Consider the following 22,955-nt stretch of genomic DNA (forward strand, 5'->3'; position numbering starts at 1 on the left):
AGACAGGTGCACTGAACGAACGCGGGGCAGATGCGGGCTGGTGACCTGCGGGGGACGAAATGGGCTGGCTTCCTGGAGTCCAGGTGCCCATCGCTCCTGCAAGCAGCGGCCGTGTCCTGCCTGGCCTCTGGGAGCAGGGACGAGTGTCCCGTGTTCCGGTGTGTCGTGTCTCGAACTGCGATCTCCAAGGTCGCTTGGAGCGAGGGCTGCTGTGGCGCCTGCTCCGGAGGCTGGCCCAGGCCGCTTGGCGCCTCCTGGGAGGAACTGGGAACGGTACCAACCATCCTAGGGCTCGCCCACCAACTCTTCTCTCCTTGCTGCACCCCAATCCCGTCCGGGCACACACGCGAGCTGACCACACGCAGATCCAAAGCAGGAGTCAAAACAACATCTTTGCATTTTCCATCAGTTCCCCATCATCATACAAAGGAGGAAGAAGCGGGTAAGGAACAGAAGCTCTTTCCTCTGCCCTGCCCTTTTCTGCAGCTTTGTTCCGAGGCCGAGATGGGTTCACAGTTCTGTTCCTCCTCGTCGAGGTAACTTTCCAGGGGCGCTTTGGCTGCGGGCGCGGCTGGGGGGCTCCTTCTTAGCAGAAGCAATTCGAGTGGAGTTTGCGGACCCGGCTGGAGGAGCTGAGGAATGGGAAGGAAGGTGAAAATGCCGTTTTTGTAAAGTCAGCGATTCTGCATTCCCACCCCATGTTTACTTTGCGCAGCTGGGCAGAGGTGGCAGCGCGCCTGTCGCCGAGAATGTGGGATTCCAGGGGGACCACGGCCGCGTGGGCAAAACCAAGGGAGGCCCGCGCTCGCTCAGATCAGAAGGATTCTTTGCTTGGTACTCAGGTTGATCGCCAGATTTATGAAGCAGGACTTGTTCGGTTTTTGCAAGTGGAAATGACATTTTGGGACTGGTGTTTACATATTCTGTTTGCTCACCTCGGTCTCCTCACCCTTAACCCACCCAGAGCCAGTGCCGTGAAATTCTTGAAGACACTGCCAACAGCCCCTTTAAGCTTTCTTACTGGAACAATGGGAACCTGAGCTTTCTTAATGGAAGACAACACATCAAATGATAACAGCATATGGGCATAACAGGACATCTTTGTTTCTGAAGGACAGTAAAAACAGTTTCAGCACCATTGTGGGGACAAGGAAAATCTTAAATTAGCCAAGACCCTCCCTTTGTGTCATTAAGAACCTTCTAATCAAGCTATAAATGTAATCATCAGAAACTCAAGTGATATAATTATCTGACCAGCAGATGGCCAACCTCCCAGAAGCAGCCTCAGGTATTCAAAGAGCTACTTACCTGTACAGCTACTAATGAGTGAGTTAGTGTTGAACGCAACTTTTTTTTAAGTAAAATATTTTTGGAATTTATGGAAATATTCAAAGTAGGTTTCCCTTAAACAGCAACTTCCACAGGCACCTTTAAAATTAGCTTTGATTTTCTAGAAATTACTAGTATAGAACATGAAAGCTGTGTTGTACATTGGAAATCTTCTACTCCTAGGAATGGTAGTTGTTCCTTGGGCCATACATGTTCTCTTTTTTTGTTCCTCAGTTTCCTCATCTGTAAAATGAGAGTTAACAGATGGTCTCTGAGGTCCCTCTCTTTCTTATTCTATGACTGCATGGAGTGGCCAGGTATTGTAACAGGACTAAAAAATAAAAATTTAAAAAAATAAGAAGGTATTCCAGTAATAATGAGAAAAACTACCATTCGGCAAAGAGCATAGGAAAAACATTCCAGGAAAAGACATATGGCTCTGCCTTTTTTCGAAAGTACGGATGTCAGGTTATAAGCAGGCAAAGATAAGAGGTTTGTCAAGTTATTGTTGGAAGTATTTACCAGTGGTGATTCATAAATTAAAGTGGATGGCTGAGAAAGTGGACCAAAGCAGGCTGGCAAAACCCCTCTTTAGGAGTTTTCATTATACTGTATTTGAGCAAAAAGCAATCTCTGTAAACCGTTATTCTCAGAAGAACACCTTGAAATATTTGGGAAAGAGAATGGGCTTTATGCCCAGAGTTTGTTGAAAAGTGAATGATTAATTTTTGTGTCTTTGGAAATAGAGCCCCGTCAGCAGCCCTGTGCCCCCATTCCCCCTCTGTCAATCCTGTCTCCCCTTCCTGGAAGTGGAGCATGATCCTTCTTTCCACATGAGCTTCCTCCTCTTTTAACCGTTACTTCTGTTGCTCAGTAAGTTTCATGCTTATAAACCAAAACTATGTAAGAATTAGAAAGAAACTTAGAGATTCACCTCTTCTCTCCATCACACTATTTTGTAATTAGTCTTAGGGACAAAATTAAACATTTGCACTCTGTGTGAAGGGGGAACGTTCACCAACACTAGAGTCCTTAGAAGGAGAACCCGAGTTTCCCATGTCTCTGTGCAGGGAAACCGTTGGCTTAAAGAAGGAACATAGAAAAACATTTTAGAAAAAGGGGAATAACTTTCAAGTTCGAGCTGTCAGAACATTTTTTAAATATATGAGTATATTTTTCAGTTGGCAGTTGCTTCACACCTATTAAAATTACTGACAAAGATATAATGTTCATTAATCCTAGACTATAATTTCTTGTTGTATTTTGAAACACAAATGGGAAAGCACTTAAGTGCATTTTAATAAAATGGTAAAACTCTCCCCCCCAAAAAACTTATTTTTTGTTTCATTATAACCTCATTGTGCCAAGCAGAAAATAAAAACAATTAGAATGAAAGCAACCATTCACCTGACTCTGCATTGTCAACTGTGTAGGCAGTTCGTGAATTTTCCCGAGGTCGCTCAGTGAAATCTTAGAGACAGAGAACATGTGGCTGTGTTCAGAGGCTGGAGGCTGCTCCCCAGCATCGCTGCATGACTCTAAAATTAGAGGCTGATCCGTTTCTGTGAGTTGGTGCTTGAACTGGTGTTTCAGGCCATGGGACTCTGTGTGTGAATGTGATATTAGAGCACCTTGTCTCTATTGTTAAGCGATTTATCAGAGAAGGGTGGTGTTGATCAAGTCGCCTTGATCCCCAAAGGCTGTGGGAGTGGCTGCTGCTTCAGTCTTGGGGACTGCTGAGGCAATCAGGGTGTTTGAATGGGCCTGGCAGCCGTCTTCCCTAACAAATGACTGGGTGATAACTTTTTAGAACTCACTTCTTCAGTGTCTCTTTAAAAAGTGATCTGTGATTAATTTAAATTAGGTACCACTCTCAAACAGCTTGTCTGCCCACAAAGGGCAAGGGAGGATTTGCATACTCTGCTAGGTGGCAGTAGAGGCCCTGCTCTGTGGACCCCATGTCCTGTTATCTCTCTTTGCTCCTAAAAGACATTGAACTTTGGTGTTTGGCAGAAGAAATGTACTGCCAAGCGCATGGTCAGAGGCATGCCTGCCCCTTCCTTTCCAGAGGCTTCAGGGCCCCTGAAGCTCCAGGTGCTGAGGGAAAGGCTCTTTATGGTGTCTGATGAGTCCTCTGCTCACTACCCTCAGCTTTTTTCCTTTTAGCTCAGGATTTGGTTGGGGATGCAAGGAAGAAGGGGTGGGGGGGGAAGGGGAGTGAAATTCAGGCAGGACTGTGTCCCGACACAATTGAAAATAGGTGAACTTTGTCCTTCTTTGGGTTCTCCATGCCCATGTCACCAGAAAGGGACTGGGACTGGCCGAGGCAGATCTGCCCCGGCATGGTCTGGGATGTGTGGGTTTTTGACTTCGTGTAGGAAGGAATTCAAGATACGAGTCCAGGTGATTTTGAGAGCATGTGTATTAAAGCTTGGGATAGTGCAACAAAGGAAGGGCTTAGGATAGAAGAGGCAAGATCACAGTAACAGAAGCGAGCCTAGGCTGGGCTGCCTAGACTCACTGAAAAGTAAAAGTCACAGTGACAGAAGTGAGCCAAGGCGGGACTGCTTTGGGCTCACAAAAAAATTAGGCAAGAGGAGGGCCCTCGGAGCTTAGGGGAAGGAAAGTAAAATTGCACAGTGGGTGTGCCCAAGGGAGAGGGTGTGTTGGATCCTTTGTCTTGAAGGTTTTATCTGTTTTCTGTAGGTGGGAATTTTAGGGGAGGTCTTAATCAGAATATTTATCAGCTTTTGAGTGGGGTTTGGGATCATTCTCTGGTCATCTTTGTCTCTATCTTGGATTTGTCTAGCTCTGTTTGTTTGTTTTTTGTTTATTCCCCTGACTTTATCTGTTCTTGGGTATGGCTGGCACTGATGGCACTAACTGGGTCTCTGGATGACTTAAGCTATTTACTTTACAGTTGAGGAAGAGAGGTGTAAACCACCTGCTCCCAAGTGTCCTTGGCTAAGACACTTAGCTGGCTGTTAATTGCTTGGCCATTTGTTTAAATATTTTGTCTCCGTTTTCCTTGTTGCGCTTGCCAGGGAATTTCCCTGGTATTTTTTTAACCTGCCTCACCCACCTTTCTTCCTCCCGAAATCCTCAGGTCCTTCCAGTTAGCAAAAACCGTTCTTAAGATAAGCTCTAGAGCACATGCCCGAGAGTGTGTACCTCACTGCCAGCTGTTTAGAGAGTTAATCTCTCTCAGGAGAGATTGCATTGGAATAGGAATTAATACCTCAAAAGTGAAGGTATATTACTGGGTTTTTAGGATTTATCAGTAGCTAGAAACAGAGCTTTCCTGGGACCCTGGAAGCCTTTCTACTCTACCTGCCTTGTTTGGTAACCCAATTGTGTTGGTGAGCCTTAAGAGAAGCCAGGACAGTTTGCATGGTTGGGGTCTCCAAAGTGAGATCAGAGAATGCATTCCCAGACCATGAGGAATAACAAAAACAACTTGAGGCCTGGGTGTCAGTCACTGTCTTAGAAACTAAGACTGTAGAGATGAGTAAGACAATTATTCTTCTTTCAAAGGGGTTCTATCAAATGGAAAGACAATGAGATCAATTAACCATCAAAGGAGTGATGATTATCAGTGTTGCAATGATGGTGGAGATAATCAGTTTTGCCACTGTGCTACAGGGAACAGAAGATTGAGGGCTCAGTGTTACTCTTTTGTGAACAGCTGAGGAGGAAAGTAAGGAGAAGCCCAGGAAATAAGGCAAGGATATTTCTGTGGGTTAATAGCTGGGAGGTTGAGGTCAAGGCAGTGGCTACTAATAGCTGTCACATAACCTCTAAAAGTGCTTTCCTGGTTCTGTGAAATCTACTTATTGGCATGACATCCCTTCATGAAACCAAATTATGTGGGTAAATAGACGGTGCAGGGAACAGCATTCTGCCAGGAGAACACATTTACTCTGTGGGCTTCTCCAAAGCAGTTCTTGGAGTTGGCTCAGAGATCAGAGACAACATCTTCTGGATCCAGATCATTATATGTGAACAATGAAACCTCGGTCCTGACATGGGCAAGAGTAAGAAATACGGACATCAGAAAAAGGGCAGCTTTGGGACAAAAGGCCATGCTTATCAATATCAAACTTTGCCTCTCAGAACAAATATTTAATCCATTCCAGTGGGTAAATATTTGCCCCAGTCATGCCCATGGAAAGGTGAATGACACGCCTTGTTTGTCCTTGCTTTCTGTATCTCTGCCAGGATTAGGGATCTTTGGAACTAGTCTCCCCACCCAGTTTGTTTGATCACTATAAAATCAGAGCCAGAGGGTGCCTCGGTTCACACAGCCAGAACCCATCTCCAGGAGCAAATAGCAAGAAGCCATCTTCAGTTGGAGGGAATCGACCAGATTTTTGTAAGATTCTTACCCCTGGGTAACCTATTGCTCTATTTGTTTATATATATGTACTATGCCTAGCCATCTATTCATTTCAGTGAAACTATTTTTCCCCCTTTAAAGCTTATGGGCACAAGCTTATGAATTAAGAAAAAAAAAAATCAGATTCTAAAGTCTAAAATGAAAACAGATTTCTTTTGGGATTACTTATATGTGAATGAAGGGAAATTAGTAAGACTGGGAGCAAGTGGAGGTTGGGAGGGATTCCTGGATTGTGATAAAATCCCCAAAGACCTGGGGAAGCCATTTGCTGAGGGGCATGTGGGTGCCCCCCTGGGCACAGGCATTAAATGTGACAGAGCAAGGAAAGAAACAAAAAGCATACTTTTAGCTCTGTTTTCTTCTAACCTTCCCACTGATTTTTTTCCTTAAAAAAAGTTTTGATTGCTCTTTAAAAGCCAAGTGGCACACATCTCAAAATCAAAAGAAGGTTCGCATGCAGGTTGAAGGGAAGAAAGAAGGAAAAGAGATAAAGGGAATAATATGCATTGGGTGTTATGCTTTCACTTTGGGGGTATGGCCGTGAAATATATAAAAGTATGAAGCTACATTTATGGAAATTATAGCCATAGTTACTCATCAGAGACTGTCAAGTTAACTCCCTGGTGCGTAAAGTTGGATGGATCTCTTCTGTGGAGAGAGGAAGAGATTATTAATTCTTGTGAAGACTAAAGGATTGGTTTGAGACAGATGATAAAGTTAGTTTAAAGAACAGTGGGGACAAATTTCACTGACAAAAAGCAGGCAGTTGTGTGCTTGAATATGGAAGGTTATGTGTGAATGAATTTGACCACCAGATGTGAGGCTCTGCTCCCTTGGCCTAGGCAGATTCACTTCTGCACCACAAATAATCTGTCTCATACTTGTTTTCTCCCAAATTCATTTTACCTCTTTTGGGGAAATTTAGATTAAAGATATGAGTGAGCAAGTTGTAAGTGGGGGAGCAGATATTAGATACTGGTGGCCATGGTGTCTACTGGCTGGGATCTGGTTTCTGGATGTCTTAGGGAATCAAGATTACAATAAGTCTGAGCAAAATTTATCTGAGTTCTTACAGAATTAATGTGCAAATTCTGAAAATTAGAAACAAAGATTCTCCTTTACCTGTCCAGACTGGGATGGGAGGCCTTCAACCTCCAACCAGCAAGTGGTTTTGTAGAATGTAAACCTCTTGTGCCTTACTCAGAAGTAGTCTGTGGGCTTGGCTTATATGCTGAGCCTTAAGAAGTGATGCATCTCAGTGAGATTCGGTCACAGGTTTTCTTATCATGTATTTCTTTCACCTGGTGCCTTTTCCCACCAACTAAACTTGTACAAACTAGTCTCTGTAATTCCACTAGACTTTTGCTAGTAAAACTAGAAAAGATTCTCATGCTTTATGAGAACATGGAATTTCAGACTTTAGAGTTAGAAACTCTCTCATTTTATAGATGAATAAACTTAAGCCTAGAGAGGAAAATGAAGTCAATCACTAAGTGTGCGTGTGTGTGTGTGTGTGTGTGTGTGTGTGTGTGTGTGTGTGAGGCCGGCACTGTGATTCAAGGTGAATAATATGGGCTCTGCCCTCCTGTAGCTTATACAAACGAGTAGGAAACACTGACAAGTAAACAGGTAATTGTTTGCCCAGAGTACATGGATACAGGCTTAGAAATGGCACCCATGAAAACTGACAATAGGTAAATCTTTATTTGGCGATATCCTTGTGGGCAGATTCTGAGCTTTGTGACTTTTGCTTTGACACTTGTATGTAATGGGGTGTCCTTGGTCAGTAACTAAGTATTTGGACAGAGACTCTCGACAAGCCTGCCAGCTCAGATTCCCTTCTGTGAACAACAAAAACTGCACAACCTGTACAGCACTGGCGCCTCCTACAAGGACCCACGGTCTCCTCTACAGCATGGAAGACCTTGGCAACAGTTCTCCCCCCCCTCCCACCTAATGACTCTTTCGGCCAGGACCAGCTCTGGTTCTACTTCTGATTTTGAACTCTGGTATTATGACCCCAGGCAGAGAGGTGTTGACTGGGTGACCTCTAAGTTCCTGTTCATCAAGGGAGCTTGTGATTTTACAACTGCCTTTGATGTTAGAAGACAATATTTGTCCATCGAAGAGCAAAAGACCTAAATGAATCGAAATCAATAAAACTTTGATGAGGTCTTCTAAAAAAAACAGAAAAAGAAAACACACCCAGAAGACTAAAAAGCACAATGTAAATGTAAAGAGCTTGGCAAATGGGGAGTGTGACAGGCCAGCAGCTGTGTTGTAGCGGTGGCCATGTGTGAATACTTGTTATTCTTTTAGGGCTGGCTCCTCCCTCTTCAGTCATGTACCACTTTTTTGCTCAAGTCCCAAGAACATGCTTTCACTTGATTTTATTATAAATGATAATCTATGTTCTTAATGGAAATTTTTTCAGCTGCTATTTATTTCAATGTTATGGAGTGACCAAACTTTTTCTTAGTGTATAATTTGATATTCTTCAACAGTGTGCCAAATTTGTCTGTCGCTGTTATGAAACAGACAAGTGGATCAATGCCCAATGATGATGAAAAAGAGTGCTCCCTTTGCTCACACGCTCTCCCCCGTAACCATCAGGACCCTGGATTTCCTGACCTTTCTAGATTCACAGTCATACTCCCAGGCTATTTAGCAACACTACAGGCTTAGTGCTAGAACCGGTGGCATCTTTAAGGGCTATAAAAATATTTGACGTGAAAATAATATTTTATTGACTTATATATAAAAAAATACAAAATAAAAATTAATAATTGAATGTTTATGAAAGTGTACCATTTATTTTTTTAAATTTAGAGTTTATGTGAATTACATCACACTTAAGAATAACTTGAAGGTCAAATTTTTCTCCCATTGTAAGAATTTCTCATTATGTATGATGATTGCTAAGAAATCATAGCCAATCATTAAGGAAATGAGCCCTAGCCAGTTTTGCTCAATGGTTAGAGCATCAGCCTGTAGATTGAAGCGTCTCTGGTTTGATTCCAGTCAAGGGCATGTTCCGTTCCAGGTGGGAGCCAACCAATCAGTGTGTCTCTCTCACATTGATATTTCTCTCTCTCTCTTTTCCTCTCCCTCCCTTCACTCCCTCTGAAAAGCAATGGGAAAAAAATCCTCAGGTGAGAATTCAAAAATAAAATTAAAAATAAAGTAAATATGAGTTACTCATACAGAAATAATTTCCAAAACAAAATTATAAAAATCAGTTTCAAATTTATAGTGAAAAGCCATTTTTATTATTGGATGTGGGAACGCTCACGTATATTTGATATAATGTGGGGTAGAACTATTGATGGTTTTTAAAGGCTCTGAATGTTCTTTAAAGTTTTCTCCAAAGAACTAAAAATATTGCTAGAAACTACCTGCTGCAAACACCAAATATTTTTAATTTCTCAAATCTTCAAATTCTTAACACATAAAGTTTTAAAAGTTCATAAAAATTTTGTTTTCTATTCTGTTATAATCTATACTTGTTTAATTCTATTTCTAAATATCTATCATTGAGTTGAAATCATACTCCAGGAAGAAGCATTGTAATTGCTCTATGGGCATGTTTGAGTGTCTGTGACACACTGCCCCTGGGAAGTGTGAGTTCTACAGTTTAGACTGAAAGCTCTTCAGATGATGGCAGCAATCCTCTCTTTTTCTTATTCTTCCTTTGAGGAAGATGTTAAGAAATCATTACAGCAAATTGTAAGGACTTTGGCTTGATGAAACGTTCGAGGGAGGTTTTCTTGGTTTGTTTGTTTTTAGCACATAGTATCATCATTTTCCTGTTGTGTAACAGTCTATGTACATTTACAGGGGAAACTAGGAAATATCCCCTGAGAATAATCCACATTGTTCCCAATATGAGAAGCTCCTAAGAATAAGCTTGGATTCCTCTTCCAACAGTCTTCTGTAAAAGTTGACCCCAGACCCACTTCCAAGTATTGCATCGATTCTTCCATGTTCCTCTCTGTGTTTTCTAAATAGTACATAATAATTCCACCTTTGGCCACAAACCAACTAATTCCTGGAGAATTAGGCCTGTCTCCCTTCACCTCAGGGTAAAACTGCTCTCCTCATAGCCAGCTGACTTGCTGGCTTGAATACCTGGAATCCTATCTTCAACAATCCTCTGATTGACCCTTCCCTGGGCTCAGGTTCCTTAAAAGTCCCTCTTCACTCTGGCTGGTGTGGCCTAATTGGTTGAGCATATCCTATGCACTGAAAGGTCACTGGTTCGATTCCCGGTCAGGTCACATACCCAGGGTCTGGGTTTGATATCCGGTCTGGGTGTGTACAGGAGACAACCGATCAATGTTTCTCTCTCACATCCATGTTTCTTTTTCTCTCTGTCTCTCTCCCTCTCTCCCTCTCCTTTCTCTCTAAAATCAATAAAACATATTTTTTAAAAGTCCCTCTTCGTCATAGGTCTCCTATCCTGCTGTTTCATCTCAGTGAACTGGAGCTCCTATCCTTCCCTATGGATGATACATCTCCTTTTAGGGAGGCATTTGGTATGTCTTAATGATCTATGTGTTCCAGGACCTAGCACAGTGCCTGGTACCCAGTAGGGGCTTATGTAATGCTTGTTGTTACATTAATTAATAGGTGAATTAAAGAGTATGAATGGATACTGTAATGCTATGACTATTAGAAAGGTAAACATTCAGTGAGTCTTAAGGGACAGGAAAGAATAGTTGGGGCTGGAAGTTGTGTTCAAGAAACTTAGATTCATTTTCCAAAGGAATGGATTGACAAGAAATATGAAATTAATGAGGAAGGGAAAAGAAAAGATGCAATTTAGATGACTAAGGATACCTGACTCATGATGCCCTGTCAGAGAGAAAAGTCCCTGTCCTTTTAGCCTAATTTGCCCTTTTAGCCTAATTTGCCCTACCATACCTTTCGCCCTTGGCAGGAGCCTTTGTTGGAAGAGATGATGATGGGCCTGGGTCCCCTGTTGTTGGTCTTCATGCTGGGCCTGGGTCTGACCCCGCCAACCCTGGCTCAGAATGACATCAGGTACAAACACTTCCTGGACCAGCACTATGATCCCACTCCAAGTGGCCGGAATGGCAGATACTGTGATACCACGATGCGGAGACGAGGCCTCACTTCACCCTGCAAAGATGTCAACACCTTTATTCATGAGAGCAGTAACAACATCAAGGCCATCTGTGAAGATGAAAATGGAACACCTTACAAAGGAAATTTCAGAATAAGCAAATCTCATTTCCAGGTCACTACTTGCAGGCTTATAGGAGGGTCTTCCCGGCCTCCCTGTCGGTACAGAGCCACAGAAGGGCCCAGAAACATTGTTGTTGCCTGTGAACAAGGCTTGCCTGTCCACTTTGATGAATCCGTTTACCGTCCATAACCAGCAGGCCGCTCCCAGAGTTGGCTCTGCTCTCCATGCCTTGCATTTCCCCTACACACTCCAGAACAGTGGCCACATTCATTGCCAGGGTCCCAGAAAATGAGCTGCCTATATTTTTTGTCTTCTGTTTTATAATATGTTAATAAATAAAAATGTCTCTGAAATCGGTAAGAATCAGTCTTCTCACCAATTTTTGGCCTATTGATTTTTCCCCAGTTTCTCAGTTGAGTAACTGTCCCCCCTGAGGAGATTGGATGGAATACAAATGCCTTTCCCCCTACCAGTTAGTTCCTTCTCAGCCAATAGTGATGTAGACTTCACCTTTCTGTGAATGTAAGGATGTTAAATTCATCTTACATAGAGAGCTGGGAAAATTCCAGGGCTCATGGGTGCTAAGCAGAATTTTCAGGAGGGAAAAATTGTTTTTTTCTGTCAAGCTAATATTACTTTTACAAGTGTTAAACCTTGAGGAGTAATGTTTAGGATTAAATACCAACAGATTAATTAAACTTTCTCTCTATCCATGTCTCTCTCTCTCTCTATCTTTCTCTGCCTCTCTCTCGATATCCCACTCCAACACACACAATTCTGCATGAATACCAAAATTCATTCCTGGTAGCCACTTCTTGTCTTAGGCAGGAGGTAATTTTGAGTTACTTTGACTAGACTGCTCCCATGGCATTCTCATGGTTATTTAATATAAAGATCAAAAAATTTGATTACATTATTTTCTCTTTAATCTTTTACTTTATCAACTGATGTCTGGCAACTGTGAGGTTTTTGGGAATTTGTAGAAAGATTCCAAGCTTATCCCTTATTCTTCTTCAACTAGATTTGTTTTCAGGTAAATACAAACTTAGGTGAATAGACACTCTCTATAAAATATACTAATCAATTCACAGATTTAGTGGTTAACTTCCTGTTACCTAATTTCTATTAAAGTGTGTCTGGATATTTTATTTAGAAAGTAGTTGTTAATAAATTACAGTTGTAAGTCACTGGTTTTGCTGTCTTGTGAATATGGAACTGTAGTGGTCACAGTATTCCCAATGGTGGCCTCTCTTGCTTCCCCCATGGCCCCGAAATGGGCCAAAAGCCCTGCTTCCTCAATACCCAGGTAATAGATAAGTGTCCAGATGCTACCTGGGAGAGCCCAGCCTCACTGAAAGTACTTAAATTTGTGGAGAAAGATATGGAGAAGTAGGTTACTGGTGCACACTCAGCACATGAATCTCTCTACCGTGAGTTACTCTATTTCAAAATTGAAATCACTGTCATATCCTAAGGAAGTAGGGAGAAGAGTTTTCCAAACCTCTCTTACTAAAAAATTTGCCTTATTGTAAAATCTCAAAAACCCCTTAGGAAGTGAGAAAGGTCCAGTTTTGGGTAGAATATTTGGATCCTTTTCTCAGGTTCTCTAACCAGTACCATCTCCTTGATATGAGGCAAAGTGACTTCCATGCAGATCATTGACCTACTTAAGGCCTCGATAGGGAAGGTCAAAGGTATGGACCTTTATTATACTGAGTGCGCCATAGCTGTGAAAACACACATCTTCTCCAAACATGTGCTTAGAGTGTCATCACTGCAGGCCCTGCTCTGGTCTTAGGGCAAATGACTGTTTCCTAGGAAATCACACGGCAATGGGACGGGGCAGCTTCCAGACCTGCTGATAGAAATAGCAGCTGGGTACCCAATCTTAGTACTTTTTGCTCTGGGTCTCTTCTCTCACAACCAAAAGCTGCTTAGAATGAAATGTCATGTGACAGGCAAGTCAGTCTTTATCTCAAGAGGATCATTTGGAGGATTGGAGTCCTAGTCAGCTGTGCTCTGTTGGCCTGTCAAGGAAAAGAAAACAAAAACCTCAAAATGCCAAGCCCTTTGAAGAATGGTGACATGCAAGGAAGAAAATTCCACTCAATGTGAAGAAGAAATTTTTCTGTAGGGACACAGCACAAATTCTAGTAGCTGAGATATTTCAACTTAAAAAACAGCCTTCTAATTTTAAAGGAATACAGGTATTCCAGAGGGGAGGGGAGCAATAATATATACAACTTGGTGTAGTTATTTATTATTTTATCCAGATTGAAGGAAGCAAAGAAACCAAGAAAAATGGAAATTGCAAAGATAATTGCCAACATTTACTGAGCAATTACCATGTACCAGACATTGTAATAAGCACTTAACATTGATTTTATCATTTATTCTTCATAGCACCCCTAAGAGGTAGGTACTATTATACTCGTTTATGGAAGAACGCTGAGAGAGGTTAAATAATTTCTCCAAGATCATATAGTTAATGCAGCAGAGATAGATCTTTGGGATCACAGTATCAAAAGAAGTTCTTATTGAGAAGGCTACACTTTTTTTTTTGTTGTTTTTATTATTACTGATTTCAAGTAGAGGGAGAGAGAGATAGGAACCTCAATGATGAGACAGAAAAGTTCTTATTGAGAATCAATGTGGTAGAGTGGGAAAAGCCTTTGGGGCAAGATCTGACCAAAAAGTATATTTGGGATGATTGGGGATCATTTCATTTTCTGTTGTAGCTAGAGACTTGAGTTACACCCATTGTTGTCTACATTGGACTTCTGTTCACAAATATTTGTTCATGTCTTGTTAAATCAGTTGGTTAGTGTGGCTGAGGCTGTGGGTTTGTTCCTGCATGAATAGTTTAGGTCTTCTCTGTAGCCAATTATCTTTCTAAATCATATCTTGGACACAAAGAAGCAGGATGAGAAAAGGTAGACAGAACCGTGCAAAATTAGAGGTGCAAATTAACCATGCGAGATTAGATTTGGGAAAAATAACCCAAAGTACGTTGTTGTGATGAAGCTATTACCCAAAGTGCTAAGTGTACCTTCAGAAGTTCTATCCATTAGTCTTGCAGTGAAGAGTAAATCAAGCATCATTTCTCCCTACTACTCTTCTTCCCACAACTGTTCACTTCTCTCTCTTCCTAATTCCATATCTCATATCTGCAGCTGTAGGCACTGGAATGTGACCTAGAGCTTTCTTGCTTTCAGTGCACAAGCAAATTTTGCTGGGAATATAGGTGGTAGCATTTAAAAGAATGAAGCTATGTGATACTGGTATGCAGGTCCCTCATTAGCCATTTCAGTCACTCAGACTGTGATCTGCCATCGTGAAGCACCATCTTTGAAAACAAAGGACAGTAGAATCCATATACATCAAACAGGAGATCAGCTGAAGCCAGCCCTTGGACTGCCTATGTGGAAAAGGGCCTGTATGACTCTCAAAAAAAATTGTCCTTTCTGTTTTGGGTTGCTCATTTCCTGTTGAGTCAGAGATGATTTTTCTTTGCTCTAGTGCAGCGATTTTCAACTGGTGTGCTGCAAGAATGTTTAAAACATGCCATACCTGACTATTTAGTCAGGGGCACTGACCTCTTTTCCCTTAAATTGTCAAATTTTAAAACGACAACAGCCAACAACAACAATAGCCGCCTGGTGTGAATGAATCAAAATTATACCTATTTATTTTGTCAGATCAGCAAATAATATATATTTTGGTGTGCCGCAGAATTTTAGTAATTAGTTTATGTGTCATGAGATGAAAAAGGTTGAAAATCGCTGCTCTAGTGTGAGTCAGCCCTGCCTCATTTCCAGGGCAAGTAGATTCACAGTTCATGAGTTCATGCAAATCCCAGAAGTGACAGCCAGATGGCAGCATCTAGCTAGTTAGCGTTGGTGAGTGATTCCCACTTCCACTCCCACCCTGTTCCACCCCTGATGAAACTCTGTTGCTAGAAAGAAGCGATTCTGGACACAAATGTCTTTAATATCCTGAATATTTGGGGAGTGGAGTGAGAGAGGCAGTAGAAAATGTGGAAAAAGCACAGATTTTAGAGTCAGATAGGTCTGGATTCCTTTCTTTACTGGGTCAACAGAAGCAATGTTCTGAAACTATACGGCAATGCTTTCTTTGTTGTGACTCTGGAGATTGTTTGTTTGTTTTTAATTCTGTAAAACATATGTTTATCTTCCACTGCCAAAAGTGCCAACAAAATGATCCTGCAAATAGAGAAGACAGACAACTAACTACCAACAGCTATTGACAAGACAGACAGAGCATCAAGGATAGATGCGGGGTGATGGAATATATTGCAAGGGCCTAGTTTTCAGGTTGTGCATAAAAACAGCAAGGAAAAAAAGACACAGTCCAAGTCCTCTTTTGTGAGATTGTGCTGTTGAGATTTATTTTTTTAATTTCTCTTATCAGTCAATTCCACAAACCTGGGAAACACTTTCATTCTCTATACCCATTTCATTTTATTTATTAGCTTGCTCATTTTGTTTATTAGTTCATTCAACCAATATTTACTACCTTCAAAGCACTTTGGTTAGGTAATTTAGGGTTTTTGTTGTTGTTTTGGTTAATCCTCAAACGAGGATATTTTTCCCATTGGTTTTAGAGAGAGTGGAGGGGGAGAGACAGAGAGAAACATTGATGTCAGAGATGTTTCTCATCAACTAGTTGCCTCTCCCACATGCCCCGTTGCCCTGACAGGGGCCTAGCCTGCAACCGGTACACATGCCCCTGACCTTTCAGTCTGCAGACTGATGCTCTAACCACTGAGCCAAATCGGCCAGGTCTGGGTACTCTGTTTTTGACTTTGTTTTCTATAGGAGTAACAAGATTTCCGAAAGGACCTGACTTTAATACCATTAAAAGAATAGCCACATGGGTGAAGAAGGTGAAGGAATTAAGAAGTACAAATTGCCAATTTTAAAAAGTCATATGGGTGCCAAGTAAGCATAGGAAATATAGTCAATAACATTGTAATAACTATGTATGGCGTCAGATGGGTACTAGACTTATTGAGGTGATCACTTCATAAGGTATATAAATGTCTAATCATCATATTGTACACCTGAAACTGATATAATATTTTATGTCAACTGTAATTTAAAAAAAACTGTAATTTTTAATTTAAAAAAGGAATAGGCACATGAGAGGAAAGGCTAAACCTAAATGTTACTCTTTCCTTTTTTCTGCACCTTCTTCAATTCCCAGATGTCAGAAATTAAAATCAGTTCGTAAACTTTCATTTACATATCCTGAGCCTGCCCAAAATTTTGGGAATCAGAGTCTCCAGGGAACCAAACACTCTCCAAAGATCACATGACTAGAGAATTTCCTCAAGAGACAGACAACTCCAGTTTCATTTAATCTGCCTTTTCTCCCTTTTCACACCCTGACCATACAGGACATATCCACCCGGACATCCACCCGGTCAGTCTCTGACCTGAGTCATTGTACCGGCTACAGCAGTTCTCTCTGTAAGAGAGAAAGGCTCTCGCTTTCAGAGATCATGTTTGCAAACTTTTTACTCTTGGGGAAGCCGTGGTGAGAAAAGCTGTGAGCAGAGAAGAGTGGGGAGGAAAGAGTAGACTAAACAGTTGGGGAAACATCGGCTTGCCATTCTCAACACCTCTGTGTGGTGCCCATTTGTTACCTTTCTTTGTCCTGCCCCTTGGTTTCTCTCCAGGCACCGCCAAGCTAATGATGGCTCTCCAGAAGGCCCTTTCATTGCTTCTGCTCGTGCTGCTGACCCTGCTGGGGCTGGGGCTGGTGCAGCCCTCCTACGGCCAGAATCGCATGTACCAGCGATTCCTGCAGCAGCATGTGGACCCTGGTGTGACAGGTGGCGATGATAACTACTGCAACTTGATGATGCAAAGACGGAGGATGACTCGGTTTCACTGCAAGCAATTCAACACCTTCATCCACGAGGACATCTGGAACATTCGTAGTATCTGTAGCACCACCAACATCCAGTGCAAGAACGGCAAGATGAACTGCCATGAGGGTGTGGTGAGCGTCACAGACTGCAGGGATATAGGAAGCTCCAGGGCCCCCAGCTGCAGATACCGGGCCCGGGCCAGCACTAGGCGTGTTGTCATTGCCTGTGAGGGTAGCCCGGCAGTGCCTGTGCACTTTGACAGATAGAGGCTACCCTGCAGGGGTTATGGCCCAGTGGTTGACCTTTAACTTACACCTTGAATAGCAATGAGTAATGCATCTGAGCTATCTCAGGCTCTGTCTCCTCTGCTTATGTCTACTCCTTTTTCTTTATATAATCCATTCTGTTAAATGCATCAAAGAGAACTGGAGGCATAAACTTATAATGGGACTGGGCTTTCCTGCAATAAACTTTTCAGTAGACTCTGCTGCTTCCTTTTATAATACTGGTCAGCTTAGCTCTCTCAGATCCTATCCTCTGGAAATTAGTCATTACATGTATTTGCATAGCATTTCAAGTATTTCAAGGTGCTTCCATCTCAGTTATCTCACTCTAATACCACAGCGCCCCTGTGATGCTGATATTGTTACACATAGGAGTCCAAAGTTAAGGGATTTGCTGAAGACCATGAAGTTGGTGGAAAAGCTGAAGCAAAAAATTCCCCTCACCTGGCTACTAATCCAGAGCTTTTTCTACTTTATCACAAAGAGTGTTTTTAAAGTATCGGCTTTTTTATATTCCCAAAAGTCAGCTGTGGGGGGAAGCATTAAAAATTTGGAAATATTGCCCTAGCAGGTTTGGCACAGTGGTTAGAGTGTCGGCCCACCAGCTGAAGGGTCTGGAGTTCGATTCCGGTCGAGGGCATGCACCTCAGTTGCAGGCTCGATCCCTGGGCCCAGTCAGGGCATGTGTGGGAGACAAGCAATCAATGTTTCTGTCTCTATCTCTCCCTCCCTTCCACTCTCTCTGAAAAGCAATGAAAAAATATTCTCGGGTGAAGATAAAAACAAAACAAAGAATTTGGAAATACATACTGGCAAAATGAGAGCTCTGTACGTATAATTTGGCAACCTTGTCATGTTTGGGTCTAATAAAATTAAGAAATGATACAAGGGATTTTCTTTTTCTCTTCCCAAACTTTTGAATCACTGTGGTAAGTTGGAGTATTAACAATGTACTAGATCATTAGGACTCATTCACTCTTCCTGACTGAAAGATTTTTCATGTTCTCCTTGTAATAAAGAACTCAGACAACAGGGATCTGTGAAGACAGTGCTATGATTCTTGTGTGGGGGATTTTTTTCTTCTACCCTCTTTTAATTCTCTAGTTTACAAACATGCACCAACACCTTTAATACCCTCATGACTAAAGCCTAGTGCATCAACAACCACGGCACAGAAACATTTGTTGTTTACTAAAGACAATTCTCACACACCTCCCTTCTCCTTTTGAATATTTTGAAACAAATTGGAGAACAGAGATGTATGAAGACACCAGCAGTTAAAGAAGGCAAGTATGTATGTGAGTGTTGTGTGTGTGTGTGTGCGTGTGTGTGTGTGTATGAAAGGACTAAACCAAAAACGTTTGAATTATGGCATATATACATTGTTTATATTTCAGGTGTGCAACCTGATTCAGTATACATATGCATTGTAAAGTCGCTAGATCAAGCTAATTAATGTATCTGTTACTTCACATGGTTACCAGAAGTGACTCCATTTTGGGCTGTTTTCGACTCCCTTCTTTTCAGCACTACTGAACATTATAGCTTAGCTCAGCCAGTTTCTACTGAATGCACACTGCTTTCACACCATTGTAAAGTCAAAAACTCATAAGCATGAAAAATCATAAGTAAGCCCTAGCCTGTTTGGCTCCATGGTTAGAGCATCGACTCACGGACCAAAGGTCTTGAGTTCGATTTCAGTCAAGGGCACAAACCTCTGTTGCAGGCTTGATTCCCGGCCCAGTCGGGGTGCTTGCAGGAGGCAACCCATTGATTTTCTGTCTCTCTCCCTAACACTTCCACTCTCTCTGAAACGCAATGGAAAGAACATTCTCAGGTGAGGATTTAAAAACAAAACAAAACATAAGTAAAATTGTGAGTCACTTTTGCTAAGCCATGTCATCACACTAAAACATAATAACTAACCAAATTTCAGTTTCAGCTTCCTCGGAGGTAGAACATTAAACCAATCAATCTGAAATTTCCAGATCAGCACTTGTGAGGTAATCTGCTTGATAAGACCCCTTGCCTTCCCCTAAATGAAGGTGTCCTGGCTTAAAATAACCCACTCTTTTAACTTAGTCCCATCCTCTTTCTGCCTATAAAAACTTTCCATTTTGTACAACTCACTGAAACACCCTTCTAGTTGGCTAGGTGGAATGCTGCCCAATTCCCGATTGCTTAATAAAGCCAACTTCAAATTTACTCCATTGAATTTTGTTCTTTAACACCTGCCCCCAACCTTGCCATCCCTTTGTACCCGGAAGACTGTCTTTGATGTGATACCTCTGCCCCAGGGTATTCTCAGAGTGAGCCCAAGTGTTCTAGATGAGGAGATAGAGAAACAGGTTCACATGGTAAGGCTGTCCCCTCTTCACCCCCACCCCCACTGCCAAGGCTGGAACACTGCGCCTCCCACATATATGCCTTTCTGCACTGCCGCAGACTTCTTGGCTCTAAGAAAAGGGAAAGGACACTGACTCTCCACTCTTTAGATTCACATACTGACCCCCACTACAACCAGTGAACGTAAGTATTGAATCTGAATAGGGCAAGTTAGAGTTTAGAAGGGTTGCTGCTGAGGATGGTTGGGGGGAAAGGCCCAGAAACACTGGAAGGGGCTTGACTGAACTTATAAATAGGAGAGTTGAGAATGCAAAGTGATCCATCTTGTGAGAAGCAAAGACCTGAATTTAACTCAGCACTAATCTCAATGACTCGCACTTCCTTTCCTCCCCAATATTTTCAAGCATAAGCCATTGAAGCAGCTTGGATCCTGGTCTTCTCATCTTGTTTAGGCAATTTGAGCTGGAAATAGGGTGCCACAAACGAGAACGTGTCTATCCCTTGTTTTGTGCCTGATGTAACACTTGAGACCCTCAAAAGTGCTCTCACGCAAATCTTATTGGACTCTCATGGGTATGTAAGGGAGCTATTATTAGGCTCGTTTGAGGACACCTTCTGAGATAGTTGAAAATCGGGTTAGAGTTTCTGTAGGGCCAGGTAACTCCTCATGGTTACTGAGGACAGAGAGCTGGTTTAAAGGGGAGACTTTTTCAAACATCTCTAGGCCCTGGTTTTGACCAGAGCAGCTCCTGTGAGGGCAGTTTCAATCGTGGTACTTGGTCGGTTAGAGCAATATTTCAAAACTGGATTTCCTTTATGATGGCATTCTTAATGGCAAATCAAGGTCATTCATCATGATGATAACTAGGGAAATGGCCTCTGAGAAGGGAAGTAGGTAGTCAGAAGTGATAACAGGTTTCACACAAGCATTGGGGAAGTGTTACAAGGAAGTCAAGGATTACATAAGAACCATCTACAGAGTCAGTATCAAGCTGAGATTCCAGGAAGCCAAAGCCTTCCTGCTTGGAAAATGCCTCCCAAGTCTACTCATCTTCTACATTCCCATAAAAGGTGACAACCCTTTCTACTTCACAGACATAAAACTTAAAATACCATTCTCTTTCAGACACATTCTCTTATGAGAATCCATTTGGACTGTAAAACAGAGCTAGCTACAGCTCTCCTTGGTTTGGGTGAAAGAGAAGACAGAAAGGAGGTGTTTGGAATTCTCAAAATAAGCTTTATCTATTTTCTACAATTTCGTGATTGCCCCACTCAGGTTCTAGCAGATTTTCAGTTCTTATAAATTTTACTATCTAATAAGACTTATCATCTTCTAGTCTGGAAACAAATGATAAAATTGGGCCTAAGTGTCTACATTGGCAGGGAGAAGAATTTTAAGGTGGAGCTCAGCTGTTAGGGCAGTGTTGCAATAATGCTTTCCTCTCTCTTCCATGTATACCCACAGGTGAGCCTGGTGACTGAGATGTCATCCTCTCTAAAGGTCCTAGGTCCTCTCTTGTTCCTGCTGTTCCCCTTATGTGGGCTCCTTATACACAGCCAGAACCTTTCCTGGAGAGAATTCATGAAACAGCACCACCTGAGCACAAGCTGGACATTCAGTGAGTACAGATGCAATGATCTCATGCAAAAAAGAGAAGCTCTAAGAGACAAGAACTCTCACATCTTCATCTATACCTTCTGGTACAAAATCGAGCATATATGCATCAGGAACTGGAGAGATCGCTACAGAAATGTATACATATGGGCCCAGTATCCCTTCAGAATACTCAAGTGCTACCTGGGGAATAACAAAAAGAGCTACAGAGAGCACAGGAGCTACAGCTACATTGAATTCCACTGCAGCATGAATGGCTTTGTCGATAGCATAGAGGACACCCGGTTGTTAGAGGTTATTAGCAACTAGAAAGCCTACCACAACTCCAGGTTTTAGTAGAGTTGTTAGTGCTTCCCAAGTGGTGGGCTCTGCCCACATCAATAGCCCTTGCTAATCCCTACTTTGCATTTATGTGCCAATGTTTTCCAACTACTTAGAGTTATGTATCACATGGTTTCTTGATATCATAACTTCACCTATGTTGGTTTTCTGCCTGGAATATCTTCTGTCTTCATCTACCTGTTTTATTCCTATGTTTTTTGGCATTTTTTTAAGATTCAGCTCACATGGCATCTTTTTGGGTAACCTGGGAACTTTCCTGATATTGGCTCCTTATACCCAACCAAGGTGAATGATCTTCCCTTCCCTAAATAAATTATATCATCCCACTGTGTGTGACATTTATATATGTTATATGTGCAGAGTATGTGTGGTGATTGGTATATTGTTAGGGGTGTGTGTGTGTGATATGGATTATGCTTAGATGTGATTTATGCTGTGTGTAGATTTAAGGTGTTATATATGTGTAATATGCTTATGTGTATGATGAGAATGTAAGTAAATGTTTATGTGCTATGCTGGGGAAAAGTTGTGACCTAGGCATTGACCGAGTTGACATGCTGAATTTCACTCAGATTGGGGGGTGAGGTCAGAGCTGAATGAGCATAACATGTAGTATGGTCCTGGCTCATAGTATGTGCTCAGTCAACATTGGTGTTCCTCCTTTCCCATCCTTCGGCTTGATACTTTAATTTTGACTTTGATAAAACCAACATCACAAGTGCCCATCAAACATCTCCTCTCCCAGGCTTTGGAAGATGGAGGTTTCTAATATAAGAATACAGTAGGCTGTCATCTGTATGAAAGCTATAAATTCTCAGGATTATAAAGAACTTGCTCCATAAGCTATAGAATGACAAAGGTTCTTATTGGACTCATTTGTTAAGAATATCTCTAAGGAGGCTAATACATTTTAGCTGAGTTAAGGCATTATGTTGCCTGAGGAATAATACAATATATAGAAGCTATTAGCACAATTGAATTTATCTGATAATAATCATTTTCACTTGGCAGAGAAATAGGGTGGGGCTGGAGGACTTTAAAATGCAACTCTTCTCAAGAATGAGGTTCGAGGTTTAAGTTTTGTTGGAGGGAGGGGGAAGTAAATTGGAGGATGAGATGTTGAGGACACCAGCATGTAGAGCCTGCTAGAATTCTGTGATACAGAGTAAGAGAACTAGCCGCTCCATATAATTTTGCCTAAGGCAGGTATGGGGAGAAGAGATTCCAAGCATCAAAGTACAGTACCTTGTGTCCTTCAGCCTCCTATATTGCTGAATGACTCCAGCCTTGAAACAGTTAGAGAAAAGGCCACGGTATTAACATCTTCAATTAGGTGACTGCTCACCTACCTAGAACTCAGGCCTCAGTGAGTAGTCAATGAATGTAGCTTGGTCATCATGTTTCAAGGGCAGCTCCTCAGCTTTGCAGTTTTTCGGTGCACCTGGGGATGAGCAGACACCTGGAAGATGATGACCTATATCAACCGAACTCACAAGAGATTAGTGTTAACCCAGCAGTTCTTCATCAATGATCAA

The 22,955-nt window shown here is 41.9% G+C and overlaps 3 protein-coding genes across 3 annotated transcripts; all 3 read left to right on the forward strand.

Annotated features, from left to right (window-relative positions):
- Window positions 1-392: 392 nt before the first annotated feature.
- On the forward strand, window positions 393-18,150 carry RNASE4 (ribonuclease A family member 4). Its single transcript, XM_016199564.2, has 2 exons — window positions 393-442; window positions 16,636-18,150. The coding sequence occupies exon 2, from the start codon at window positions 16,650-16,652 to the stop codon at window positions 17,094-17,096; it is 447 nt and encodes a 148-aa protein (XP_016055050.2). The 5' UTR covers window positions 393-442; window positions 16,636-16,649; the 3' UTR covers window positions 17,097-18,150.
- On the forward strand, window positions 404-11,182 carry ANG (angiogenin). Its single transcript, XM_016199565.2, has 2 exons — window positions 404-442; window positions 10,665-11,182. The coding sequence occupies exon 2, from the start codon at window positions 10,683-10,685 to the stop codon at window positions 11,121-11,123; it is 441 nt and encodes a 146-aa protein (XP_016055051.2). The 5' UTR covers window positions 404-442; window positions 10,665-10,682; the 3' UTR covers window positions 11,124-11,182.
- Window positions 18,151-20,940: 2,790 nt separating the features above from the next.
- On the forward strand, window positions 20,941-21,387 carry EDDM3B (epididymal protein 3B). Its single transcript, XM_016199566.1, has one exon. The coding sequence runs from the start codon at window positions 20,947-20,949 to the stop codon at window positions 21,385-21,387; it is 441 nt and encodes a 146-aa protein (XP_016055052.1). The 5' UTR covers window positions 20,941-20,946.
- Window positions 21,388-22,955: the final 1,568 nt, after the last annotated feature.

Source organism: Miniopterus natalensis, chromosome 1 (genome assembly GCF_054644295.1).
Source record: "Miniopterus natalensis isolate mMinNat1 chromosome 1, mMinNat1.hap1, whole genome shotgun sequence".
NCBI lineage: Eukaryota > Metazoa > Chordata > Mammalia > Chiroptera > Miniopteridae > Miniopterus > Miniopterus natalensis.